The following is a 13,185-nucleotide window of genomic DNA, read 5'->3' on the forward strand; positions in this document are numbered from 1 at the left end:
GAGTCCGGTCGCACTGGTGCATACGTGACGGAGCCGGACGCAGCGTCCTGGAACTGCTGAACAGTCTGGGAACTGTCAACAACAACAGGTGCGCGAGGACGCACAGCGTCCACCCGAGACTGTTTAGACCGTCTGGGTTGTGCAGTCAACACCATTCCGGGTTGCGGAGGTTGACGCACCGCGTCAAAACAAGTCAACTCTGATGGTTGATGAACGTCCTGAACGTCACCAATCGCATCAGAGCGTTGCCTAACGTCAACGTGCGGCTGGAAATCCACACTGGGTCGCATCGGTGGAGGTACCACCCCAAACTGGTTGACGCGAGAAAGCTACATCCACGTCAACAGGACGCACAACAGAACGCTTGGATGGCTGATGGCCAGTAGGTTCAACGGAAACCTTCTCAGCGTTGTAGTCCTCCATCAAGGATGCAAGCTTAGACTGCATGTCTTGCAGTAACACCCATTTAGGGTCAACGGAAGCAGGTGCGGTAACAGACGGGGTTAACGAATGAGACGGCACAACTTTGCCTCTCTTAGGCGGCGAGCAGTCATCAGATGACAGCAACGGGTCCGAACTGTCCCAGTGGCTACATCCGGGACGTTGGACTTGTCCTGAAGGGACCGACTTACGCTTTAAAGGTCTAGAGACCTTGGTCCAAGGTTTCTTACGTGAAACACCTTCGGACGACGAGGTAAAAATGGGCTCTCTCGTCTTACTTTGGTAGGGGCGATCTTGACGAGATCCGCCTGATACCAAAGAGGGAACGTCTGTTCGCTGATCAAGGCCTCTCGAACCCATAAGTCGTACGACATTGCTTCTCCCCTGGGCTTGGGAGCTTGCAAGAGGTCCCGGACTAGGTGGACGACAGGCACGAACAGACGAACCCTCGGTCGCAACACTGTTCACAACACTTTGCGAAACACTAGGCACTTTGACACTATCCGCCGTGGCACTTTGGCACTTGAGTTCCTTCACGTCCGCCATGAGTTGATTCCGGTCACTTGCTAAAGCCTCAACTCTCTCCCCCAAGGCATGAATGGCACGCATCATGTCTTGCATAGATGGTTCCTGAGTGCTAGGAGGGGGGTTAGGAACAACCACTACAGGGGAAGGATTAGGTTCAGGGGCATGTGGAGAGGAAAAATCTACAGACCTAGAAGAACTTCTCCTTACCCTATCTCTCTCTAGTCTGCGTGTATATTTATCAAATTCGATCCAATCGAATTCCGAAAGGCCCACGCATTCCTCACACCGATCTCCCAATTGACAGGTTTTACCCCGACAATTGGAACAAACAGTGTGAGGGTCGAGAGAAGCCTTTGGAAGACGCCTCTTACAGTCCCTAGCATTACACTTTCGAAACTTGGGAACTTGAGAAGGGTCAGCCATTTTGAATTAGTCAAGGGAAAATTCCAAAAAACGATCTAAGTCATCAACAATTAATCCGATTCAAAAAAGAGTTCAAGGATTTATTTGAAGAAAAACACCTGTACTGCGAAAGCTCAAACCAAATTAAAGTACTTCACCAAATATGATGGGAAAAACTCCAGGTTCAACAGCGAGTAAAGTACGTCTTGTCGACACGTCGACAGAGAAGAAATTGAAGGTTTTGTTTACATCGAGAGTGGTATCTGGCCGACAGTTGGCGCTGGTGGGCACACCCGCAACCTGCATAGCGATCGCTGGCGAGTTTTTTATGTATGTGTCTGTCGAGCAACAGAGTTGCAGCTATTATATATTCACCGGCTAAGTTAAATATTTAAAACTGATTGTGTATAACCCTAATCAGCAAAGCTGTACTAGTCAAGGACACTCATACTAAGTTGGTTTGCTACGAGCAGTCAGACTAAATTCTCCATCATCAATCAGCACTGGCCAACATGTTTTATGAAAACTGGCCAAACACCAGACATGATTAAGATATGTCTGAGGCCTTTAACCTGCAGTGGACTTGAAATGGCTAAATTTGTTGTTGTATTCTTGCATATACAATAAAGTTGTGAATTATTTGTCTTTGGTACCTGCATTCACAGCCAATGAACTATTGCTTATTTCCTGAATAATATCTCGTAATTGTAATCCGGCTGCTTCTACTGTGATGCGGTTTCCCTCCACTATGATATACAATAATGAAAAGCCAGGTTTGTTATTCTTTAAGTTTTGTTTAAAACTACATTCAAGACAATTTCTAATACAACTCATCACATAAAACCCCATTGAAATTTAGGAGGAAGGCAAAAAAATGTTGTCCTAGACTTTTGGGAAGGTACGATGCATACAGTACAGTGAACCCTCGCTACTTCGCGGTTCGACAATCGCGGATTCACCACTTCGCGGGGTTTTCCCATAACCCATATATATATACATATCGCGGATTTTCCGGAAAATTCGAAAATACCGCGAAATCTGAAGACAACCAAATACGATATTTTGTTACCTGTAATTCCATTAATATTGTAATTAGTAATATCTGCTCTTACTGATTGTTCATTGCATTACATATGATATATAATTCAGCACAGAAAGAAATAAAACACGAAAAGAGAATGTGATCATACGATAATTCAGTACGTAGTAAAATTAAATCGAACATGAAACGCAAATCAGATGCAGTCATACCATATTAGAATGGTGTGTACTGTAATGGATGTGCTTCTTTTCCATGAATCTTTTGTATGTATACGTACGTAGTACAGTACTGCATCCAATAATATTCTTTGTTGCAAAAATCACATTTCGAATAAGCGTACGAGAGAGAGAGAGAGAGAGAGAGAGAGAGAGAGAGAGAGAGAGAGAGAGAGAGAGAGAGCGTAAAATAGCGTACGTAAATTTTTATTATTATTGTTATTATTATTATTATTGTTGTTGTTGTTAATAAAATTATTATTGTTATTATTATCATTATTATTATTATTATTACTGTACAGTATTATTATCATTATTTATCATTATTACGGTATTGTACTTAATCTACGTACGTTCAGTATGCGCGGGGCATCTTCTATGAGTAACCAAAGCATCATAGTACTGTAAGACGGGTTGTGATTGGTTCAAGCGCTGATAGATGACGAATCAGAACTCAAGTTTTGTTATCTAGCCTGTGATTGGTGTTTTGCCCGCATCTTCTACCCGCAGCATCAAAGTTCTCGCGGGGCTGGATCGTTCACTTTCTCTTTCCGCGTATCGCTGAGTAGACGTTCTTAAGTTTGTGAAGTTTAATCTGTGCTGTGTGCGACTGTTTTAAGTTGAACTTTTTGTTGAACTTTCTGTTAAATCCTACTGTACAATGCCTCCCAAGCGTTCTGCTTCTAGTAAGGCTGGTAGTGAGCCTAAACGCCACCGAAGGATGATGACGATAGCTGAGAAGGTTACGCTTCTCGACATGTTAAAAGATGGTAGAAGTTACGCGGCCGCCGGCCGCCATTTTGGCATCAACGAATCCACCGTTCGCTATATCAAAAAGGACGAGGCGAACATTAGAAAGACGGCTGCAATCACCTTTAGCAGATCAGCGAAGCGAGTCGTTACAACGCGTAATAAAACGATCGTACGCATGGAAGGTACTTTAGCTGTGTGGATTGCCGACTGCCGGAAGAAGAACATAGCCTTGGATACGAACACCATCCAAACAAAGGCTTTGAGTTTATATGAGAATTTTGCTGCAAAGGAACCTAAAGACGACGACGGCAACCATGCTGAAGATGATGATGATGCAGATGATCCTCAACCAGGGACATCCACTGATTCCCAGCCTCAGAAACGTTTTTCCGCAAGCAAAGGATGGTTCGCGAAGTTTCAGAAACGCTTCGCCCTGAAAAGCGTTTCCCTGCATGGGGAGTCTGCTTCCGCTGACACTGCCGCTGCTGAAACTTACGTGAACCAGACGTTCAAGAATATTATCGCCGAAGGTGGATACAAGCCGGAACAAGTCTTTAATATGGATGAGACTGGCTTGTTTTGGAAGAGAATGCCATCGCGAACTTTCCTGTTCAAAGAGGAAGCCAAAGCCTCTGGCTTTAAGGCATTCAAGGATCGCGTTACCCTCGTGATGTGTGGCAATGCTGCTGGATTTTTGTTAAAGCCGGGGCTTATTTATAAGTCGAAAAATCCTCGCGCTTTGAAAAATAAAAATAAGAATCTCCTTCCCGTGTACTGGATGCATAATCAAAAAGCATGGATTACGAAGATGCTGACCTCCAACTGGTTCCACCAGTGTTTCATCCCGCAAGTCCATGAATATCTCTTAGAGAAGGGCTTGCCATTCAAGATCCTTCTCCTTATGGATAACGCTGGTGGACACGCAACTGACCTGTCGCGTGAGGGCATTCAGGTTGAGTTCCTGCCACCCAACACCACGTCATTAATTCAACCGATGGACCAGGGGGTTATCAGGGCGTTCAAGGCCCTCTACACGAAGAATACCTTGGCGGACCTCGTTGCGTGTGTGGATGCTGCCCAAGATGACGAGGATGAAGATTTCAACTTGAAGGCGTACTGGCGGCAGTACACCATAGCCACGTGCCTGCAGAATATTCAGAAGGCACTTCAAGAGATGAAACCTGCAACCGTGAATGCGAGCTGGAAGAAGCTGTGGCCCGATATTGTTTACGACGACAAGGGATTTACTCCGTCGGAAATCCAACACTCTGCAATACGGAAATCTGTGCAGTTGGCTGCCATAATTGGAGGTGACGGGTTTGGCGACATGACGACTGAAGACGTCGACGAGTTGTTGGACTGCCATTCCCAGCCCCTAACTGACGCAGACCTCGAAGACCTGACGAAATCGGCAAGTGAGGAAGAGAGTGATACCCAGGAAGAGACCCAAGAAAATGTCGAAGAAACGGGCTTAATATTAGAACGGCTTGCCAAGTTCTGCAACCATATCAAGGAGGCGAAAGAAATGTTACAAGAGTGGGACGAGGATATGGTTCGCTCGATGCAATTCTCCAACAAGGTCGATGACATCATGACTCCCTACAGGATGCTCTTGGATCGAAAAAAGAAGCAGCGGCAACAACTTCCGATCACAATGTTCTTCCAGCCTCGCAAAAAAGAGCCAGTTCCTCCTGCTAGTACGCCTTCGGAAGAAATTGAAGAAGTTTCCCAGGAAGAAGTTGAAGAGGTGTCCCAGGAAAAGACACCTCCGTCTGAAGAGACGTAAAATACTATCATTGACTGCACAGTAGAACACATCATCAGCTTCATCATCATCATTTCTACTGTGCAGCAAATTCATCGCCATCACCATTCAAGTTTTTCTTCAACTTCTTTCGTGGTGAGTACAGTAACAATCTTTATTTTTTACTTTAATATTCTTACTGCCTGTTTTATAGTTTAGTAATGTACGTACTGTATGCATTAAGTTAAAGGGAAGGTTTTAAAAGTCTACATGTTGTAACCTATCATATTTTTTTTTGTTTAAAATTTACATTTACGTACGTAAAACAATCTCTCTCTCTCTCTCTCTCTCTCTCTCTCTCTCTCTCTCTCTCTCTCTCTCTCTCTCTCTCTCTCTCTCTCTCTCTCTCTCCTCTCTCTGTAAATTGTTTTCCTGCTTTGCTACGTACAAGTACTGTATAATTTATATTTGTAAGGTAACATATTTTGTAAATGCTTTTACTGTAAATACTGTATGTACTGTATCATTATTTATCACTATCATCATGCGCGTTAAATGCCTTGTTTGTTCTGAGCATGGTTGTTTACTGAGCGTACACGCCGTCGTTTCAGGCGGCGTCATAAAGAAAAAGATTTCATTTGGAAGTCCTAAGAAAAATACGTAAACTAAAACATTGGTAATAAAAAAATCAACATACAGTACTGTATAATCAATATAATCGATGCAAAAACTAACCTATACATATATGTGTACACTAAATGAGTTTGTTTCTTCATTATGATCAGAGATGAACGTAAACAAAACATTGGTTGCCATTTTTTATCGTGCTTTTTAGGTGTTTAGGAAACGCATGATATAAAATCGCCTTTAATATTTGTGCCTGTTTTAGTTTAGGGTGCTGTAGTACATGCATTAAGTGTTCTGTACATTAAAGGGTGGTTTGTTAACAGTACTACGTACAAGGGAAGGTTTTAAAAGTCCGAATATACATGTTAAATAAATAGGTAAATATGATGTCACTACTTCGCGGATTTTCACCTATCGCGCCCGCGTCTGGAACCTATCTACCGCGATAAACGAGGGTTCACTGTAAAGAACTCAAAAGTATTCCCATAAATTGTTGCCAGTGATGGAATATTCCGAGTAAAAAAATAATCTTGTTTTTTGAGCCCTTCAGATTGTAGTAGTCGTGCATTTATTTCCTTTCCTCACTGGGCTATTGTCTCTGTTATTACTAGCTTAACTACATCCCTAGTTGGAAAAGCAGGATGCTATAAGCCCAATGACTCCAACCAGGAAAAATAGCCCTATGGGGAAAGGAAATAAGGAAATACATAAAGTACCAGTATACGAGATGTTATGAATAACAAACATAAACTATCTTAAGATCAGTAACTACATTAAAATAAATCCGTCATATATAAACTACGAAGAGAAACTCATGTCAGCCTGTTCAACATACAACATTTCACAGCAAGTTTGAACTTCTCAAGTTCCATCAATTCAACTGCCTGATTAGGAAGATCGTTCCATAATCTGATCACAGCAGGAATAACATTTCTAGAATACTGTGTAGCGTTGAGCCTTATGATGGAGAAGGCAACACTATTAAAATTAACTGCATACATATTACTGTACTATGTACAGGATGGTAGTCTGGAAAGATCTGAATGCAAAGGATGGTAAGAATTATGAAAAATCTTTTACATGCACAAAGAATTAACTGGACGACGTTGCCTTTAGATCAGGAATAAGAAATTCAATAGGATGCAAGTCTTTGTCCAACAAATTAAGATAAGTGTCAGCATATGAAAATGCAACAGGAGAACAATATTCGAAACTAAACAGAATGAAAGAATCAAAACGCTTACTTATTCAGAGTAGATTAATAACAAAACTTTCTCAACAAGCTAATTTTTGTGCATTTGAAGAAGAAACAAACGAAATGTGTTTTTCAAAAGTAAATTTGCAATTGAGAATCACACCTAATATTTTAAAGGAAATATGTATACTGTACTTGAATAAAAATTATCATTGCATAGATTTGGATGTTGAATAGCTACTGTCCTTGAACTACTTACAATCATACTTGTAGTTTTATGTTTTTCAACTTCATAAACTTCATAACCCATAATTTGCTTTAATTTCAGCTAGATTTCTATTAAGGGATTTAGCAAGTGTAGATCTACACTCAGGAAGATAAAGTAAATAAATAGCTACCCTGGTCAGAAAAGGGTTGTGTACGGGACCGGACACACTTGCGTAAATAGGAAAAAAGGACGTTTTAGTAATAAAAAAAATATTTTCATGAAAAAAACTATTTGAGACATGAAATATAGACGTTCTCCGAGCCAAAAATTCAATAATCTGAAATTACAAAATTACAAGCAGAGGTCCCTAGTTGCGTCACTTGAAGGCTTCCCAAAAAAGCTTTAGTAATTTTTTTTAAACAGCAATATATACAGGACTATATTTACTCTTTCCCTTGTGAGAAAACTTGCGCTATTCAATATTCATTTAATTAAAAATGTTGTTCATTACACACTATAAATCCCAACATTTCTTAATTCTTCCATTGATTTTTTACTGATTAGGACACACATTAAAATCAATGATGTTTTTTTTAAACATCACATGCTTTTCCTATACAGCACCAGCCATGAACAAAAATCCATACAGTATATGGAAAATTATTTGGAAAACAACGCAATAACCTAACCTAAAAATCCGCTAGAATAATTTTCATAACACAGTTAAGTATCCAAATGACCTTCCATAAGCATTATAGTTTGAACACAATAAAAAAGTGTTATCTTGGAAGTGCATAATAAATTTAATAGAAAAAATTTCAGGGGAAAATTCAGAGCTACACAACAAAATAAAATTAATAACGTACCTCTCCATTTTGGCAATAAGGAAATGCCAGTACAGGTCCAAGAGGCCACACCAAGTCCTGAGGGAGGGCCACTACCGCATTCGTGCGATGTTCCCAAACTACCCATAAACACATTAGCCCGACAATTGCCCAGAGAACTCCGGTAATCCCCAAGCGAATATTTTGCTCCCCAATAAAACGCTCCATAACTGTTAGGAGAAAATTATAACATTCACAAATTAAAAAAAGGTCTAAATATGTTATTGTTCAAGTTTTAAGGGACATAACTGAATAAGAGAAGGATTCAATTTTTTTTTCTGACTGGGTATTCAAGGTATTGCAAACTACTAGTAATATATATGACATTTCTCAGTAAGAATGAACTCACTTGTAGAGAACAACGTCAACTACCTAAACTATTGTGTGATCAACATTATTTCAGGTCTATGATGCTGTTTTCCATTATACAGTAAATATCCACTACAGTAATTCAGTTTCCAGCTCTATTATTATTATTAACTGCATTATTATCACAAGCTAAGCTACAACACTAGTTGGAAAAGCAGGATGCTATAAGAAAAAGGGCTCCAACAAGGAAAAATAGCCCAGTGAGGAAATGACCCAAATAAATAACTATAGTCAATTTTTTTGGGCGAGACAGATTTACACCGACTCGTAGGAATGCCTTTTTAGCTCGGAAAGGTTTCCTGCTACCTGATTGGTTAGAATTATCTTGCCCAACCAATCAGCGATCAGGAAACTTTTCCGAGCTAAAATGGCACCCATGCGAGTTGGTGCAAATCTGCCTTCCTAAAAAGAATTGACTATAGTAAACTTAATTAATATCAACATTAAAAAAAAAAAAAAGTGAAACAGTGATGACAATGAATTCAAACAATTACCTTTCTCTTTATAATGCTGATTCAGCACGTTGATCTTGCGTTGAACCTTAGCATATGATGCAAACTGGTCTACCATGCTAATGGTCTGGAGTTGAAGTCTCATTTTGGAAATTTCTTGTTTAATTTTCAGTTCTGCCACACTTTCCCCACCAACAACTTTCAACAGCTGAATAAAATATTGACTAAAATTACAAAATAACAATAAATATGTTAGATGTATAAACAGAATACTGTATGCTAAAGTACATACAGTATTTACTTTTTAAAACAAAATAGAATATGTTCAAGAAATACATCAATGATTCATAAAATGGGCAGTATTATAAGTTTACATTTAACAAGCGTGGATGCCAACTTAGTTGATAATTATGGGTAAACTGTGTAACACAGTATATTATTATTATTATAATTATTACTAGTATTATTATTATGACTAGCCAAGCTACAACCCTAGTTGGAAATGCAAGATGCTATAAGCCCAAGGGCTTCAACAAGGAAAAATAGCCCAGTGAGGAAAGAAAATAAGGAAATAATTAAACTATATAAGAAGTAATGAACAATTAAAATAAAATACTTTATGCACAGTAACAACATTAAAACATATCTTTCATATCTAAACTTTAAAGAGAGACATGTCAGCCTGTTCAATATAAAAACATTTGCTGCAAATTTGAACTAACAATTCAACTGCCCAATTAGGAAAATCATTCCTCAACTTGGTCACAGCTGGAATAAAACTTCCAGAATACTGTGTAGTATTGTGCCTCATGATAAAGAAGGCTCAATAAGAAAGACAAGTTGTGAATGGAGACCAATATCTGATGTGCTGTACGGTACAGTAGTTGAAAAGATGAATATAGAAAATGACAGTTGAAGGACCTTTGCTCTTTGTGGGTATTGTACTGTATACAGAAACAGTAGGTATAAAATGAGTATTATAATAGGAAAAGAAAGAGTAAAGTGGCCCTTTTTTTTTCAATTGGGAAGCTGGCAAAACACAATATAAGCATACAGTAGACCCCCGGGGTACGGCATCCCAAGCTTACGTTTCTTTCACGTTACGGTGTGGAATACGATGTTTTTTCGTCCCCTCGTTATGACATTTTTCCCCACCTTACGGCATCAAATTCCAAAACTCAAACTTGGCGGTTTTTACGCGTACGACCGTGCGAGTCACTAGCCTACCACCACCCTCATACATCACTGCATACGTCACTAAAAAGCTGGTCTGCTATTGGTCGGCGTCACGACGATGCCGATACGCTATTGGCCGAAATCCCTCCCACAATGCCTGAGAGAGATGCTGCCTCTCTCTCTCTTTGTTATACGCGCACTCAGTTCAGAATCTCGTGTGCATTTCGTAAAGAATTGATCTCGTGTGAGTGCTTGCGATATCATATATTTTGTGCAATTTCCATCCATCCATATACCAAGGCACTTCCCCCAATTTTGGAGGGTAGCCGACATCAACAAAGAAACAAAGCAAAAAGGGGACTACTCTCTACGTTCCTCCAGCCTAACCAGGGAATCAGCCGAGTTCAGCTGGTACTGCTAGGGTGCCACAGCCCAACCTCCCACAATTCCACCACAGATGAAGCTTCATGATGCTGAATCCCCTACTGCTGCTACCTCCGCGGTCATCTAAGGCACCGGAGGAAGCAGCAGGGCCTACCGGAACTGCGTCACAATCGCTCGCCATTCATTCCTATTTCTAGCACGCTCTCTTGCCTCTCTCACATCTATCCTCCTATCACCCAGAGCTTTCTTCACACCATCCATCCACCCAAACCTTGGCCTTCCTCTTGTACTTTTCCCATCAACTCTTGCATTCATCACCTTCTTTAGCAGACAGCCATTTTCCATTCTCTCAACATGGCCAAACCACCTCAACACATTCATATCCACTCTAGCCGCTAACTCATTTCTTACACCCGTTCTCACCCTCACCACTTCGTTCCTAACCCTATCTACTCGAGATACACCAGCCATACTCCTTAGACACTTCATCTCAAACACATTCAATTTCTGTCTCTCCATCACTTTCATTCCCCACAACTCCGATCCATACATCACAGTTGGTACAATCACTTTCTCATATAGAACTCTCTTTACATTCATGCCCAACCCTCTATTTTTTACTACTCCCTTAACTGCCCCCAACACTTTGCATCCTTCATTCACTCTCTGACGTACATCTGCTTCCACTCCACCATTTGCTGCAACAACGGACCCCAAGTACTTAAACTGATCCACCTCCTCAAGTAACTCTCCATTCAACATGACATTCAACCTTGCACCACCTTCCCTTCTCGTACATCTCATAACCTTACTCTTACCCACATTAACTCTCAACTTCCTTCTCTCACACACCCTTCCAAATTCTGTCACTAGTCGGTCAAGCTTCTCTTCTGTGTCTGCTACCAGTACAGTATCATCCGCAAACAACAACTGATTTACCTCCCATTCATGATCATTTTCGTCTACCAGTTTTAATCCTCGTCCAAGCATTTTAGTGCTTAATTCTAACTTTAATTCATTAGCCATGGGTACCAAGATTGCTAGTGATGTTAAAGGGAGAAGTAAGAAGATGATTACTATGGAAACGAAGCTGGAGATAATAAAGAAATACGAAGAAGGCATGCGCATCGTTACCCTCGCTAGTATGTATGGCCGTAACCAGTCTACGATTGGTACAATTATTAAGAACAAGGAAGCCATTAAAGCAAGTAAGTCTTCTAAAGGCATGACTGTCCTTGCCAGTGGAAGGACCTCAATCAACGACGAGATGGAGAGACTCCTTCTACTATGGATGAAAGAGAAGGAAATCGCTGGTGATACACTCACGCAATCGGTAATTTCACACAAGGCGAGCGCCATCTTTGCCGATCTCGTGGAAGCCCAGAGAGACGGCGGAGACGAAGGAACATCGCAGCAAGCCCCCCAAGAGTTCAAGGCTTCTCATGGGTGGTTTGATCGTTTTAGGAAGAGGACTGGTATTCACTCAGTTGTCAGGCATGGAGAGGCGGCCAGTTCTGACAAGAAAGCAGAATTCCTCAAGAAGTTTGAGAAATTAATTTCCAGAGAAGGCTACATTCCTCAGCAAGTGTTTAACTGTGATGAAACTGGCCTTTTCTGGAAGAAAATGCCCCGCCGTACATATATCACAGCTGAAGAAAAGAAACTTCCTGGCCATAAACCGATGAAGGACAGACTTACGCTCGCATTTTGTGCAAATGCCAGTGGGGACTTAAAAATTAAGCCCCTACTGATATACCTCCCGGAGAATCCTCATGCCTTATCATGAAAAAGAGGCTCTTGGTATTTTGGAAGTCTAATGCCAAGGCCTGGGTCACGAGGACCATATTTATTGAGTGGATAAACGTCTGCTTCGGTCCTGCTGTCAAGAACTTTTTAGAAGAGAACAATCTTCCTCTCAAATGTCTCCTGGTACTGGACAATGCCCCTGCTCACCCTCCTGGCCTCAAGGACATCATTCATCCTGACTTCTTCATCAAGGTTCTCCTCCAGCCTATGGACCAGCAAGTGATTGCCAACTTTAAGGAGCTTTACACGAAGCACCTGTTCAAAAGATGCTTTGAAGTGACCGAAAGCACTCAACTCACCCTCCGTGAATTTTGGAAGGGGCATTTTGACATCGTTCAATGCCTGAAGATGATCGACAAAGGTTGGAATGAGGTTTCGCGCACCTTGAACTCCTCATGGAAGAAACTGTGGCCAGCTGTTGTGGCAGAACGAGACTTCGAAGGTTTCGATCCCTCAACCGAAGACGAAGGCGTTGATGATCCTGCCCCTGAGGGTGATGTTGAGGGGGGGGGGGGCCTGAAGAGACGACATTGGCAGAAATAAGGGAAGCTATCGGTTGGTATGAAAACCTTACAAGTTTCATTGAAAAAAAAAAAAACACCCAGAAAAACTTCACACAGGTCATCTTCTGGAGAGTGTTAATGATAAGTGTATGAGTCATTTTAGAAATATGTTGAGGAATCGTCAGAAACAGGCTTCTTTGGTAGATATTTCTCCACGAGAGAAGTGTCAGAAAGCAAAGATGATAATAGTGATTCTATTAAAAAAGCTAAAAAAATAGTAATTTTTTAAGTTCTAAAAAAAAAAATCATAAAAAAAAAATAATAAAATAAAGCATTTTTAATTCTAAGTGTTTAATAGTAAGAATAAATTTATTATTAAGTGTACATAACATAATTAGCATTGATACGTTTTTATATCTACAGTCTCCTCCCCCCTCTGCCTCCACCCACTACCAG

At 40.8% G+C, this 13,185-nt stretch overlaps 2 protein-coding genes and 1 pseudogene across 2 annotated transcripts in view; all 3 read right to left on the reverse strand.

The window, feature by feature from the left end:
* LOC137656812 (mitochondrial thiamine pyrophosphate carrier-like) overlaps window positions 1-13,185 on the reverse strand; it is a 615,169-nt gene that overhangs the window by 133,744 nt on the left and 468,240 nt on the right.
* Window positions 1-13,185, reverse strand: part of LOC137656101 (uncharacterized) — a 505,345-nt pseudogene that overhangs the window by 87,257 nt on the left and 404,903 nt on the right.
* Window positions 1-13,185, reverse strand: part of LOC137656807 (guided entry of tail-anchored proteins factor 1-like) — an 87,086-nt gene that overhangs the window by 8,969 nt on the left and 64,932 nt on the right. Inside the window, exons 4-5 of the mRNA XM_068391118.1 lie at window positions 8,903-9,068; window positions 8,022-8,209 (exon numbers count right to left, since the gene is read on the reverse strand). Of these exons, the coding sequence (XP_068247219.1) occupies window positions 8,022-8,209; window positions 8,903-9,068 (354 nt within the window). The remainder of the gene's footprint in view (window positions 1-8,021; window positions 8,210-8,902; window positions 9,069-13,185) is intronic.

Source organism: Palaemon carinicauda, chromosome 17, assembly GCF_036898095.1.
Source record: "Palaemon carinicauda isolate YSFRI2023 chromosome 17, ASM3689809v2, whole genome shotgun sequence".
In the NCBI taxonomy this organism is placed as follows: domain Eukaryota; kingdom Metazoa; phylum Arthropoda; class Malacostraca; order Decapoda; family Palaemonidae; genus Palaemon; species Palaemon carinicauda.